Genomic DNA, 16,476 nt, shown 5'->3' on the forward strand with positions numbered 1-16,476 from the left:
ATTGTTTTTCCTATTTTTATTGGTAATATTATAACCTATTTATATAAAGAGGACCAATCCTAGTAGTTGTCTCACAGAGAATTTAGTTTAGTCCTGTCTCACGAACGATGTTCAATGTTTAGTATTGAGTAGCACTTCGAGTATCATCGTAATGCTGTACCTAGTATTAAGTACATTTTTCTGATTTAAAACAATCTCCTAGCAGTCTTTTATTTTTTGTGAATGCCGATGCTGCTCGCTGACGTTATATCCCTACTACACACCCTGCTACTACCCGATCACACTTCTTCAGCTTCACTAGTGTGTCTTACTTTGTGGCTAAAAGTGCAGAGCATCAATAATAAAGGGAAGGCAAGTGGGAGGAAATGTTAACAGGTTAAAAATAAGCACTAATTATTGGAATATTAAGGGCATTCATGGCTTGAGATGGTGACTCATGGTTATTCCCTGCAAATTCTACCCATGAGTGGTGATAGCACATCTACGTATTTGATGAAGTGAAGTTGGGCACCGAATATAGTCATTTGCTAAAGATAAATCTGATATTTTAGGATAAAATTGCTTTATTTGTGTTTTAAAAATGATGCATTCTAGTTTAGGGAATTGAGCTTAGTTTTAAAAAGTTAAGTGTATTTGGTAGAAAATGTACATGGGCATAAATAAAGTCACTAAAGATTAAGTGGATATTATAGGATAACATTTTCTTTGTGGTTTGAAAATGATATGTTCTAGTTTAGAGAACATAGTTTAGTTTTAAAAATGTAAGTGTATTGGTACAAAAAGTACACTTTCACAAACATATTCTGGGAAAAAAATATTGGACTTCTAATTTTATATATTTAAGATGAATTTTGATAACTGCTGCTGTTGGAATCCTTAATTGGTATGATTCTGTAATCTGCAATTTGTCAAAATTTACACACTCTGGAACCTGTTATAGCACAGCTGTATGACACTGTAAATCCTGTCTAGGTGTGCTGTAGTATTAGAGATAGCAACGTAAGTCATTTTTAGGTAAAAGCCTACCAGACAGCGCAGCTGCCTGGTTTGTGAACAAATTCTTGGGGACCTTTCCTGGGAATTCATTCCAACTCTTGCTTACCATTAGCTTTGTGTTCTGTAACTCAGTTGTTTGATTTTTATTTGCTGGCGTCATCTGTTTTAGGCCGTCCAGCTTGAGTTTGTCCCTTCTATGAAGCATGGCCTATTTAATGTATTCTTCCACGAGTGCTCGCTTTCTGTAAACAGGCCTTTGAAACTTGTCATTATCTCGTCATATTTCTTGTGCATTCAAAGACTGAGGTCAGATGTCACGCTCTGTCTTCTGAGGGAGCTTGGTGTTTACCTTTCTTTCTTTGACTTCAAAGTAACAGGAATTATGTGACAATCGTGCCGTGAAAGGAAAGCCATTTTTTAGCACCCAACAAAGTTTAAATATCTGTAAATGAACTGTACAAGTATTTCAGAATATATCAGAATTAGGAAAGCACAAAAGAAGCATTTTTTGTAATTTTGAAGTGTGGTGGAAACAAATATGATCAAAACAAATCAATACACTACCTCATGACATTTCCACACATGAACTTTGTGCACTGAATACTTTCATCAGTTAAAACTGTATGTTTGTGCAAATGTAATGGTCATTTCAATAGAAATTGTGTTGTCTATAATGGTAGCACGCTACCACACCATGCCTACTCCACACTATTCCATTCTTCACCACTCCACTCCTCTCCACGCCGTGCCACCTTAATCCACTCTGCGACACTCCACAACACACTACTCCATGACACACTTCTCCACTCTGACATTCCACGTCACTGCGCTCTACACCATTTCACTCCATGCCACTCTACGAAACTCCACTCTCAGGCACCCCACCCTATGATACTCCACTGCACTTTGACATGCCACTCCAATCTATGCTGCTCCACGCTACACTGCTCGACACACCATTCTACACCCCTCCACTGTATGCTACGCCACAATTCTAATACACCCTACTATACTCTATGCCACTTAATTCTGATACTTCACTCCACTTTATGCTATGCCACTCCACTTCACTCTACGATACATAACTCCACTCTAAAACACTATGCACCCCTCCACTCTATGATGCTCTAGTCCACTTTATTACTCCACTCTGACATTTTACTCCACTTTACTCCATTCTGAAACACTGCTCCACTTTACTCCAGTCTACTCCACAATGCTCTATGCCAGTCCACGCTATGACGCTCTATGCAACTCCACGCTACTACACTCTGCCACTCCATTCCACTCCACTCTACATTATGCCACTCCACAATAGTCTATGCCTCTGAGCTCTATACCACTCCACTTGATGCCACTCTACTCTGACACTCTGTGCCATGAATCTCCACTTTACTCTGCCTCGCCACTCTACGACAATCTACTCTGCAACACTCTACTCCATTGTACTACCTCTACGACACTACTCCCTCCACAACACTCTATTCAAAACACACTTCTCCTGCCACAACACGCTATGCCACCCTGTTATGACACACTACTCCAGTCTATGCCACACCACTCTGACACACTACTTCACTCTGCAGCTCCACTCTGCAACAGTCTACCTCACTCTGGAGCTCCACTCTACACTGTGATACTCTACTCCACTGTATGAAACTCCCTCTGCGCCACTCCACATTACTTTACTCCACTACGACACGCAACTCTACTCCCTCCATGTCCCTCCCCTCCATTCTACAACACTCTGCTCCCTCCACACAACTCTACGCCATGCTACTCCACTCCCTCCACACCACACCACTCCCTCCACACCATTCTACGACACGTCACACCATTCTACGAAACTCCCAACATTCTGCGCCACTCCACTGTATTAAACCCCACTCCACATCACCTTGTCATTGTATGTCACTACACGCCATTCCACTCTACGGCACTCCAGGCCACTCTATGCCACTAGCTTTTAGCAATCCTGAACAGCCGCCACACTGGTGTACACCATGGCTAAAATACTTTGGCAAAGCTAATGAGTCCTGGATAGGCGAGACCTGTTGGCTTTGCATAGTTTTTTAATTTTCTCATCATGATCTTTCCAGGGAGAATCAGTCAAAATATGCAGTAGAGAATCTTCTTGATAGGGACAGGATGGAAAATTAGAAGAAATTGAAATATAGAAGCATAGTTAAATATGTTTTGGTAATGGACAGTCCACACGTTTGCATTTTCTAATGATTATATTGAATGTAGCTTTTCACACTTTAAATAAAAATTGTGCTGAAAAATGCAATATTTTACCACTGTTTGCTGAAAAATATTTTGTGTGCGCGAACTTATAAGTCTCCGGGGGAGTGTCAGGCTTTCTTGGGACACCCTGAAAGTACTGAAAAACGTCAAAGGTGCTTTTTCGTAGTCTATGGCTTTTTAAAATGCCCAGTTTGACCTATACTAAAATCCCAGCACTGGAGGTGAGATGAAGCAGCCTTCCCCAAACTCAGCTTGAAAGATTCCTAACTGGTTTGATTGCTGCAATTTGGAGCAGGCATTACGCCTTGCTTCTGTCAAAGATTAGCAGCTACCACTGGAGAACTGGAGATCCATGGTTGCCCGCTCAACCCTACCCCCCCTCCCCCCCCCCCCCCCCCCCGTTTCTACAAGATCCCTGTAAGTAATACATCGGTACGGACTTACACACAGACAATGCAGAGGTGGATCCTAATGGTGCTGCTCGTGTGGCTCGTCACGTCCTTTAAATCTAGTTGCCGTCTGTTGGTCGTGGAGATGAACACAGACCACTGCCTTTGGTTATTCATACTGGGGTTATTTTTACTAACCGTGATATGCTTCCTTTCTCAAGTGGACCAATGCACTACAACGCAATGTTTTCACTTTTCCAGTCCTTGGAAGAAGTTACTACAAGGTACTTAATTCCTTATTATATAAGCCGACAAAAGAATAATGGCAAAACCACATATCGTTACATAAATTACCATGGCTTTACAGACGGCCAGCCCAACCAATGGCACCTAATCGTGTTACATTTTGGTAAATTATGCTGACCTAACACACTTGAGGTTCTTTATAAAGTTACCAGTCACCCCCCAATGATGATAGTCGGAACCATTCAAAACCTATGTTTTTTTCTGAGAGGTTTGTAGCACGTTTCCCAGTTGCATGTTTTTTCTTGTACTTCTGGGCGTCGATTCTGAAATGAAACGCTTTCCCCTGGCATTTCAAATTGCTGAGGCAAATTATTGCATTTATATCTTCGTGGAATGTTCATCCAGTAATGGCGGGACGATGCCGCGCGCCTGCCTGTTGATTATAATCGCACACAATTGTGCATATGTTTGACTCGGGGCTCCGCTGGTGCTGAACGGCTCCTCCGCTGGGGTCATTTATCCTGTTTAAACGAAGCACGCACCAAATAAATAACGCAGACTAACCCTTCAGCTGCCATTAAGTTGTTGCTCTCTGGCGTTTCTCGGCAGTGCGAACTATTTGTCGCGAGGCTTAAAGTTAACAGCTTCTGTCAAAACAGCGACATGAGTTATGGCTTCCTCCGCAGCTTTCTTACGCAGTATACATTTACATTCATGCCACATTAGTTGGTGGTGATGGAGGGGACGACGGTGAATACCAAATGAATCAAGGGAGACTTTAAAGTGACTGGTTTTACAAAACCCATGCTGTTCAGTAGGTAGGTGGAAATCTGTCAATCCATATACTTGTGGCTATTTGGCATTAGAACTCAACTCTTTGGAACCACCAAATGTATAGTTCACCTTCCAAAAAAGACATGGCTAGTTTGGCCAGCCTTCCACACTGGCTTTTTTCCAGTGGGCTGGAGGTTTAGGAGCTGCTTCAGAGCAAGGTGGGCTACTGTGACCCAACCTCACACCATTGCCACATTCTACTCGCTATAGTGTGTGCTAGTGTGAACGTTTTTGCTGCGTACAAAAACATATCCCACACACTTTGGCTCTCTCTGTCCAAAAAGAGTGCACAACCAACAGCTCGATAGATCCTGGCGCTGGCTCGAAGACACCCCATGCATCTTAGACTGTGGTCTTTAAATAGGTTCTCAGCTTCATGAACAGCTTAGAATTACCTCAGCCTTTTATTCTTTATGTATTCTTTATGATGGTGTTCCATACTGTGGGGTTCCCATAAGGAGTAGCGGTGAACCGCTTAAAAGACAGTGCATGGCGCTAACATGTTTTTTCCTCCTGGTTAGGATTCAAAAACGCTTTTCCTGGAGGTCAATAGGATCTTTGGAACCAGTGAGGAGCGTGGTTAATCACATACAATTATTCCAATCTTAACCAATAAAACAACAAATTTAAACACCACGGCCAGTGTGGCCACAAACAAAACTTTAATCTATGGAAAGTTTTAACACTTTATTTATAACCACAAAGCTAAAGTCACACAAATCTTGCGAAGAATCAAGTCATAAAGATAAATTAACACTAGGCTGACCAAATCTACGAAACAACTTTAATCTACTCAACATCAACACCATTATGCATTCAAGAAGAATAATACATATTAATAAAGCAACCACTTGCAAAACAAATCATGTTTCAATTCAACATTCAAAAACATTAGTCAACTCAAATGCACAAATTCAGATTACAGGGATTGGGACATAGGTTCTCCCTACTTCTAATCAAATCCCATTATGTGTGGGAGTGGGCTAACATGTGCGGGCAAAAGTAAAAAAAAAAAAAGAAAAAAAAAAGACCAAAAAATTTGAAAAAGCGTCTAACTTGGTCTTAGTTAAACTAACCAAAACAAAAGAGGCAGGTGTCCACATGCTAACTCTAATTTGAAAAACAAGACAAGGGGACAGTTAGCATTGCATTTGGATATATATCTCTCCAGGGATCAGCATTCAATTCGGATTCCTTAGCAAAGCAATAAATCTTCAACAAAGTCTGTAGAAGCACCATGAGGGGGGGGAGGAGTGAAATGCAGAACACAAGCTAGCCATGGAAATCAGTAAGGGTTCAAGTGACAAGTTTACAGTTCAAGATTCAAAAGGGCTCTGCTTCAACTATTAAGAGTCCATTTCCTGATTAGAAAAATAATCAAATAGTTTGATTGGTTAGTTTAATGAGTCTATATTATGCAAAAGGACAATATCTAATGAAAATTAAAACACACATTGAATTTGCAACAACAATGAAGTTTCCCAGGTCTGGGTGAAGTCATTTCTTCTTCCATGTGACATGACCGCAACTAACAGCTCTGTAAATTGCTTGATACATTCCAGTGTCTTCCCACGTTTCATGATAGTTCCAATAGTTCCCATGAGAATGAACAATTAAACAATGGTGACTGTCCTGGTTCCCAATCTCTAGGTCTCAATGCACCATGTTCAAGATCAATGAGGGAAAAACGTACCCGTAATACAATGGGACTCTTTACTATTCATGTGAAACAACCTAATGGTGGTGGGTTGGGGGCTTCATGTACTTTGCATGGAGGAGGACCTCAAGTTTTATTATGCCACTGTTTTCCCTTTATCTTTTTGGATCATCAGCATATTGCTGTAGTTATGGTCATTGGGTTTAGACTTGTGATTGTGATTCTCTACAATTAAGGTATTTTCTATTTGCTACCCTCTACCATTCTGAGGGTGGTCAGTTGGCTGCTTCTGGGCACAACACGTGTCCTGGAAGCAGCACCTTCAGGTTTTCCCCCATTTCTGATTTAGGCATTTTATCCTGTTTGCCCTTCTAAGGTTCAGCTCCTCTTCGATCATTCATTGTTAAAGTTTGTCTGAACCAGGGGTTCATAATTTCCCACAGAAGGGATTTTAAACTGGAATTTGGAAGAGCCTTTCACTATTTCAGAGAACTGCTTTTTAGGCTTCAGGTGGTGTTTTGGCGCTTCTGCACAAAGATGTTGCTGTGGCTTCAAGTTGTAGAGAAGCGAGCAAGCACTTGTTAAGAAAATTTTCACTATAACCTAGAAATGGCTCAAACCTGAAATTCAAAGTCATGTCTAGCATGCCATATGTGCTGGTTGCTTTAGTTGGAGTGTAGTTGTTTCGAAGTGATTGCAGAGTTGTTGACAATGTGGAGGGTGTCAAAATATGTGTGTAAACCAATAGTCTGTTGTTTCGAGGTAAAGCAGGGCAAAGCCCTCCTGATGTACCTCCAGATTTCTTCAGCACTTGGTTTTGATTGAGAGTTATGAAAAGTATTTTGCCTATTCACTTGCCAATAGTAATGTGTACTTGCATTCTTTCCTTCTCACCTTGTTTTCCACCAGTGTTCAGCGTGGATTGTAGCACAGTGGAGTGCCCCCCAGTCCAGCAGGTTGTGTGCCCAGTGGATAGCTATGAAACCCAAGTCCGGCTGACAGCTGATGGGTGCTGCACACTTCCAACAAGGTATGCAAGAGGATTATGTCTGTACCATTCCCATTCCATGTGCTCTCTAAAAATCTTTTCTTTCTTACACTGAAACAGCTTTTGTGAAGATGGCTCAGGCTAGCATATATTGCATTTGGTGTTTTTACTATCACACTGAGTACATGTATTTTGTAGCTGTTACCCACGTTCCCCCACACCACCGCAACACACACACTTTTATGCTAAACCCTTTAAATGGAGTGCTCCATGGTGTTCACTCTTTGAAAAAGTCAAGGAACATAGGGAGCATAGCCACCAATAATAGAATTCAGCAGAAAAGTGCCCATGACCTGACAATTCACACAGACCCACTCATGCATGGTTGTCCTTTCTCAACAGCAGAAGGGAGCGAGCATGCATGTTTTTAGTTAATAATGACCATCCGCGTGCCTTAAGCTCTGCAAAGGAGCTCTCAAAACAATATCATATTGCTAGCTTTTAAAATCCACGTGTTTGAGTACTGCATGGGTAGTGTGCGTCTAACAGAAGCTTTCTCAGGCTGAGGCTTATAACCAGACAACGTGTAGCTGGTTGTGTGATGATTCAGGGGTGAAATACAATTTATAAAGTTCTGGGTGTTAGATGGTTGGTCATAGTCACAGCCACTAGAATTATGGGGAAAGGGAGGACCAAGTTATGTGGCAGAGCTGACTAAATTATGTGTCGAGAAAAGGCAAATTACATCACATAATGTGGCACACTTTGTAATAGTAGTCCCTCATTATTTTGTCACTTTCACACATTAGTACAAGCTAGGCCAAGGTTTTACTTGTTTAGTACCAATTTTGCACCCAAAGACAATAGTAAGCAACAGAAGGGTGACTAGTCAACCTTTGCAACAGGCCTTCTACTACACAACACTTGTTGCTGAGTTTAGTAACTATTGTTCAGTTTGAGGTAGACACATTTCTTTTGCTAAAATCTGCATATTGTGCAGGAGAAGATGGATTTTGTGACAAATTCAGCAAATTCATAACTATGCGGAGAATGCTGGGGCCGCAAAATCACAATTCCAGTGGCCATTGTGATGATGCATTTTTTACATAGCACTTAATATCACACTTCTTCTACTTAAAGCAGCTGTTACGATTATTACATTTAATTATATTACATTTACGGACAGCCGTCAGATGGAAGGCTTAAGTCCACCTCTCTGGGATTCAAACTAAAGATCGATAGCTCAATTATCTTGATGGCGAGGTTTTAACACACTGAGCTTTTCACCATCAGACAGATCAAAGAAGTATGAACAGCGAAGTTGTCAGTATAACGAGAGACCAGAAAATAAGGACTGCCTTGTCTTGTAGCTCTCATGATAAATCACCAGCAAGTGCTTAATTTGCTAAGCCGTGCTGCCGCTGTGAGAAAAGGTGCTTCTTCACTGCACTATGAAGCTCTTTGGCTCCAGGCGTCAGTGAGCGCTGGTCAACTTCATTAGCGCGCACAGGCTTCGGGTGACAGTACGAAAACTATTACCCAGATGTAGAGCAAAAACTGCACATTCGGATGGCACCATTACATGTAAACTGTAAAAGATTATTCTTGCCAGTATATCAAGTTTTTTTGTTTTGTGACCATTATGATGTTCACAGGGCGCCCTGATCTTGTGACATGGATCCCAATGGGAGTAAAAAGAAGGCAAGTCTTTCCAGCAATGCCTGGAAAATGACATCTTAACGTTTTCCATTAATCTATGACCCATATGCACCTTTTGGTCTGGCGTTAGCCAAGAGCCATTGATGTTACTAAAATGATATGTATAATATAAATACTTATGGAGCCTTTCAGGCAGTTTTCTACATCCACCGATCTATTAATGCCATTACATTTTTCTTCTGCCCAATACAGCGTTTAGCAGTGGACCAGCCCACTTCAGAGATTGGTGAACTTCACTGTGAGTGATGGCATTCTGCCGTTTCACAGCGACCATATCCACAAAAATAGTAGTTAAGTAGCTCTCTTCTGTGCCAGGGAACTAGTAGGGAAATGTGTTCTTCTTGAGACCCAAAAGTATTTTTTGCTTTGTCATGTTTTTAAGGGGAGGGGGAGCCCGGCTTGTTTCCCAGCAATAATTTTGCAGAAGCCATGACAAGCCAAGAAAAAACAAGTATTGACAACGCCAAAAGGTTTGGGAGCTGATGCCAGATCCATTGGCTTTGCCAATGCTTGTTTCCAAATGCAGTTTGTTTATATTCTCTGTTGAACATACATGACTCTTTCAGTCGTTTCCATGGCCTTATTTCTTGCTCCTTTGTTCTTTCAAATGTTTTGGAAATGTTTGCTTATTGAATTGCTGCAACAGCTCGACCTGTATCTTCCTATAAGAAATCATCCTGCATTGGCTGTGCAGATATGTAGTTCTGTAAAACTTTCTAAATGTAATTTTTGAAAAGCCACTAAGAAAAAACACATACATTGAAAAAACGGAAGTTTGTGCAGTAATATCCATTTATGATTGCACTCGGACCTCCTACATAGGAATTGAATCTGCAGGCAATTTAGGAACCACTACTTCGACAAAAAAGCATGGCGCCTATTGCTCGAACATACAAAATGATCTGAATTTAATTTGAATCTCTCAAATGCAAAGATGCTTGGACACTTAAAATTGAGCATCACGTTATCTCAGGTTTGATGGGCAAACCAAAGCACTTCTTGTGGTCGATGGTTGACAAGGAGAGGCCTCAGCGTGGAAGAAGCAGATGGAACAGCAGCCTGTGCTCCAGCTGTTTAATTTCATCTAATAGATATCATTAGCCGTTAGCGCTTGTAAAATGTGTGTACAGAGGCGATTGGAGGTGTCAAGGGAGAGGTCGAACAACATGATGGAATAAGTATGTATCAGGTGCTCGCCACATGTTTTCTATAAAACTCAATTTTAGATCTTTGCAGTAAGTTACCTGTGATCTAAAAGATCACTCACTTGCCAGAATGCAGTGTTGAAAATAAGCTCCCAAAGGTACTTTAGGAATGCCAGGCTGGAAGTCAGATTCTACCTGGTGCAATCGTGCCATTTAATTTGACACCCTCATCCTCAATTTGTTGTTTTGACTGGTACCTGGTCAGCTCCAAAATGGTTAATGCTCCACAGAAGATGCGAACCGCAGTTTTAGGCAGCAGTGTCACCAAAGCATATTAAAATAAAATACATTTTATAAGAAATAACAAAGATAAAATACGCTAACAGTGCCTTAAAATTTGGAGTAACTAGAGGTCCTTTTGTGATTCAATAACTTGCTTTCACTTAATAAAAGGCAACATACAATCTCTTCAGTGCCAGCTAGGGCTCATTATCCTGTTTACCATTTCTGAGTTTCTCCAGTTTGCCCATCCTGAAGGCAACTGTGTCTGTGATGGTTGTAGTGCTTATCAGCCATCAAAGTCACAGTTCCTTATATCTTAGTCACTTTTAGTCCTTAGCAGATTGGTCTGCTCTTCTTGCCTGTGGATAGGGCTGTAGGACTTCCTCTTTTCTGAGACCTTCGGCCTCGTATCAAGTATGCAGACCCACTGTTCGACGAAGAAGGCAATGTGGCTCATGTCCAGGCAAGAGGAAGGCCACACTCTGGCAGCGCTGCTTGGATCCAGGCTCATCCTCTGTAGTGGTTCTTCCTCAGGACCACACACAAGCCATCCACCCAAAGTATACCACCCTGCTTGCAGTGGTGCACCTGTTGAATACCGTGAAGGACCACTGAATTGGCGTATGCGATCTTGAAATGAAGCTCACTTTCTTGTAGTGCTTTTGTTTTGGTTGAGGTGTCTGCTTGTGTGTGGTCTGCATTCTTCAGGTGCCCAGCGATTTACATGTGCTATAGATTCTAGTCATGATGCAGAAGCTATAGGGTCTCAGTGCCTAACCCCACTGCCTGGCATTGCATATCCTTCCCTGGTTTGCAGCAATCTGTGTTCCATTGCTCCTGCCTCGCAGTCCTCCTTTTCAAGACAACCTCTCCTTCGTGCAAGGACACCTCCAGCACCCCTCAGGAGCCAGCTCCTTTCTTCAAGAAAGGACTCTTGCATCACCTCCTAGGAGATTAGCAGAATCTGTAGGTTCCTGTTCCCAAACTTGGCAAAGGGGAGCTGGTAGTAACTGACTCCAGCCCTGGAACACAGTTTCCCAGTTACTACTGCTGTGGGACCCTGGGTTTCTAATCTTGGCACACTGGCTTGTGATTTCTGCCCTATGCATACTGTGAGAAAGTGCCTCTTGACGTGGTTAGCCCCCACTTTTTGCATGGAACATGATGAGGTTTTGATCTGTAAGTGCCCTTGGCCCCCGCTAGACAGGTTCCCAGGGCTAAATCTCCTTCCCCAAAACTGTACTGTGATTGGCAACTTCAGCCACCCTTGTAAATCCCTAGTAAATGGTACCCCTGGTACCTGTGGCATGGGTACTGAAGAGGTCCCCCCCCCCCCCAGAGCTGCAGCACCAATTGTGCTACTCTCAGAGGCCCCACACCAGCCTTATGCCGTCTGCCATTGGAGGTTGCATGACCAGGTGTCCCCAAAATTGCAAACTCAACATGGCCTTCAGCCTGAGTGCCATGTCCCTTAACACGGCATGCAATATAGCTAAGTCACCTCTCTAGAAGGCCTTACAGCCCTAAGGCAGGGTGCACTATATTACATGTGAAGGCATGAGTATATGCCTCTAATGTGTCTGTCAATTCTTAGACATAGTAAGTGTACAGGGAAGTGCACAGTCTCCGCCAACTCATGAACACCTACACTTTCAGATTTAGACCAACCCCAACTCCTCCCTCTGTGGCACACTCATCTAGAGGCTGCCCAGACCCTGACCCCAATTCTGTGAAGACATCGCCAACCTTGTCGCCGCCCCGCAAGCGCTCTCCTCCTCTGACTTCGTCCTACTCGGCAACCTCAACTTCCACCTTGATACCGACAATGACTCCAACACTACAAACCTCCTGACACCTTACAACACTTGGCCTCAAACAACTTGTCAACGTCTCCACCCACAGAGCTGGACACATTCTCGACCCGGTCTTCTCAGCAGGGAACAACATCACCATCTCTCAGTTACAAAAGCACAACTCGCCAATGCTCTTAACCAGTCCCCTCCACCCCCCCCACCAGACGCAGTGACCGCTAATGAAGCTGCACGCAATCTACACAGTTGGTTATTGGAATGCACCAACAAAGTAGCCCCCTTAAGGAAACCAGCAGGAAACCCAAGTAGCAAAACACCTAAGTGGTTTACGACAGACCTACAAGAATGCAAACGCTCCTGCAGATGACTGGAACCGAAATGGAGGAACAGCAAATCAACCGAAAACTGCACAGCCTACGAAGAATGCAGTCACCACACACCACCAGAACATCAGAGCTGCCAAAAAAGCCACCATTAAAGAATGCCTAAGCACGAGCTCTCACAACAGCAAAGAGCTCTTCATCATTGGCAGAGTTCACAAACCTTGGGACAGACACTTCATCCATCACTTCGTCCCAAGACCTCTGCAACAACCTTGCCACCTTTTTTCACTGACAAATCCAAGACATTTACGAAGGCTTTAGGAACCAAAACCCACCCGCACCGCCCACAAACACCACCACAGACCCAGCACGACACCAAATCCTGGACCCCACCACCAAAGCGGACACCCAAAGACTCAGTAACGCCATCCACTCGGGGGCTCCCTCTGATCCATGCCCTCATCATATCTTCAACCTGGCCAGAGCCACCATAGCACCTGAGCTCTTCCGAACTATCAACCGATCCTTCTAGACTGCCACCATACAATCAGACTGGAAGCCCTCCGAAATCACCTCGCTGATCAAAAAAAAACACCACCGACCCAAGCAAGCTGACAAACTACAGACCCAGCTCTCTGCTCCCTTTCTCAGCCAAAATAATGGAAAAGGCCGTCAGCCAGCAACTCACAGAATTCCTCGAGACAGAACAAATCCTAGACCCATCCCAATCTGGATTCAGAAGCAACCACAGCACTGAAACAGCACTACTAATGGCCACCAACAACATACGCATAATACTAGACCAGGCACGCATCCTCCTCGACGTCTCTGCTGCATTTGACACAGTCTCCCACTCCACCCTCTGCGCCAGACAATACGATGCCGGCATCCAAGATAAAGCACAGGATTGGATCAGGTCCTTGAAGAAAACAGTATGTCAGACTACAGCTGTTCACACCAGTTCCCAAGACACATGCTGTGGAGTGCGCCAAGGATCATCACTCAGCCCATCGCTTCTACATGGCCCCGCTAGCCAAGATCATCAAACAGGGGTTAAACATAGTCTTCTTTGCCGACGATACCCAACTGATTCTCTCCCTGTCCAAGGACTCTGCAAAGGCCAAGAGAAATTTCCACACCAATGAGAGCAGTCACCGCCTGGATTGAAGCCAGCTGCCTCAAACTCAACTTGGACAAGAGATCCTTGTAATCGTCTACCCCCATTCCACCTGGAATGAAACCTGATGGCTCACCATTCAGGGAAATGCCCACGGACCACACACGCAATCTGGGCATCATCCTGGACTCCTCCCTATCCATGATCCACCGAGTCAACTCTGTCTCATCATACTTCCACACTCTTAGGCTCCTGCGAAAGATTTTCATGTGTATCCCTTCCGACACGAGGAAGACAGTCACCCACACACTCGTCATTAGCAAACTGGACTATGGAAAGGCACTCTATGCCGGCATCACTAAGAAACTACAATCAAGACTACAAAGAGTCCAGAATGCAGCAGCCAGACTCATCCTGGACATCCCCAGACACAGCCTCACCTCCTCCCACCTCAGAGACCTACGCTGACTCCCAGTCAGCAAGCGCATCACACACAAACTCCTGATCCACACCTACGAGGCACTACACACGACATAGGACCGGCATACCCCAATCACCACCTCGCCTTCTACATACCCAACAGACATCTCCGTACTTCCCAGTTCGCCCTTGCAGCCATTTCCAAGATCAGGAAAAGCACAGCAGGAGGAAGATCCTTCTCCTAACTCGCAGCCTGGACATGGACCAAGCTACCTCTCAAGCTCAGGCAGACCGCATCACTGAAGCAGTTCAGGAAGGACCTCAAAACCTGGCTCTTCGATTGAGCAGCATGCCCACAAACAGTGCCATGAGACCCTACGAGTGACTAGCTGCTCTTTCAAAATTGAAGTGCAAGTGCTGGGCACTGGTCATTATGTGTTTCCCAGCTACATGATGTAGTCTCTGAACCCTGGGTATGAAACAACTCAGCTTAATAAACTCTCACTTGCTCCAATGTTGGAATTAGTATAAAATGTACCCAGAGTGCACCTTAGAGGTGCCCAACAGTCCTGGCATGGTTACTGGCTGGTCTTAGCCTGCCACCACCAGACATGACTCTGAACTCCTGGGGTGAGATCCTTTACTGTCTGGAGCCAGAAGACAAAGCCTTTCTTGGGTGGTGGTGTCACACCTCCTCCCCCTGGCAGGCACCCTGCTCAGGTGGGAAGCTTCAAAGGCTATACCGCCTTTGAAATGCGAGCCCCCCATCCTCTGCTGCTACCAGCAGAAGGCAGCCCAGTTCAGTCCCCACTTTAGGTGAGGAAACAGCAGGAAAACTAGGAAGAATAGGCAAAATGACCACCCTCAGGTAGCACCACCCTTCAGGTGTGGCAGGCGAGGTGACACCCTCCATTTCATTTTCCTTCATCTTGGATGGAAAGAAAAATAACCAATCAGGCTCAGGGTTGTGTCTCCCTCCAATGGGAGGTGGTCACGTAGTGGGTGTAGCCGCATAAGGTAGGTAGCCCATTGGCTACAACCAGGTATTTCCCCCTAATGTCCCCTAAATACAGTATTTAGGTAGCATCTCTTGACCAGAACTTGAGATTTCTGATGACCTAACAAGAGGGGAACACCACAGAAGTTGCACCAGCAGATTACAGAAGACACCAACTGACTTGGCCCCAGCCCTACTGGCACGTCTGCAGCCCTAGAAGAACCTGCACCCAAAAGACTACTTGTCCTGCACCCCAGCAACCTCAAAGCCTTGGGGGGGGATTGTCTGCCTTCAATAAAGACCAGGATCTCCTGTAAACAGCAGACCTGACCAAAAGAAACCAACTTTAGAGAAAAAGAAGCCTGCCTGAGGACCAACGAAACTACCTCTGGACCTACCTCTGCACCAGACGCCCACAGCCCGAGTCCAAGTGGCCCATTGGTCCTGTGAAGGTTCCCCAGCACTTCTGAGCAAAAGCCCACCATGGGCTGACCCCTGCCGGAGTCCACAGCTACACCTCCAGCCTCAATCCGAAGGATCCTCCTGACCACGACCTGCCCAGTAAGCTGCTTCCGACACCAAAAGACACCCCTGCACCTGCAGCCCCTAGAGGAGCTAGACCATTGGTTTCCCTATGACCCCTGACATCTCAACTTACCAGGGCAGCTGTGGGTTCTCTTCACCTGTCCTCCTGGCCAGAGCACGCAGCCGGTTTCTAAAACTGATCACCTCTATTGGATATCATTGTGGGCCTGATGCAGTGTTGGCACTCTGCACCCAGCCGCCCCTGTGCCGCTGAGGGTATACGTTTGGTGCTGCCTTGTGGCCCTCTTTGTACTTACCTCAACTCCAGGAGATCTACCTCTGACCCTGCTCTACTCACCTGGGAGCAGCGCATCTTCGGCTACCCCCTGTCTCCATTGGTTAACATTGGGCACCCAAATTCGAATTCGACCTCTGCACCTGGCCATCCCTGTGCCCTGGGGGGTGCACTCTTGGTGTGTACTCGAACCTTGCCTGGTGTTGACCTAAAACCCTGAAGACTGTATCTGTATGTTGTGTACTTACTTGCATAACTGCTTTCTTGTTTTCATCTCATTGGTTAACATTGCAGACTCTGAAAAATACACTGTTGATTTTTGAAACTGAAAAGTATTTTAAATTTAAAAACTGCTTACCTCGTAACAAAGTTCTTGGTCTGAAAAACTATATAAAATCCATGTTATTTTTGTAAATTGGACTCGATTTATTCTTTTGAGTGTCATTTATTGATACTGTGAGAACAAAAAATGCTTAGCACGACTC

General features: G+C 44.4%; 1 protein-coding gene across 3 annotated transcripts in view; it reads left to right on the forward strand.

The window, feature by feature from the left end:
• The window catches only part of CRIM1 (cysteine rich transmembrane BMP regulator 1), a 752,848-nt gene that overhangs the window by 300,705 nt on the left and 435,667 nt on the right, over positions 1-16,476 (forward strand). For all 3 annotated transcript variants that reach the window (XM_069235322.1, XM_069235323.1, XM_069235324.1), the window contains exon 4: positions 7,279-7,399. In XM_069235322.1, coding sequence (XP_069091423.1) covers positions 7,279-7,399 — 121 coding nt within the window. The remainder of the gene's footprint in view (positions 1-7,278; positions 7,400-16,476) is intronic.

Source organism: Pleurodeles waltl, chromosome 5 (assembly GCF_031143425.1).
Source record: "Pleurodeles waltl isolate 20211129_DDA chromosome 5, aPleWal1.hap1.20221129, whole genome shotgun sequence".
NCBI lineage: Eukaryota > Metazoa > Chordata > Amphibia > Caudata > Salamandridae > Pleurodeles > Pleurodeles waltl.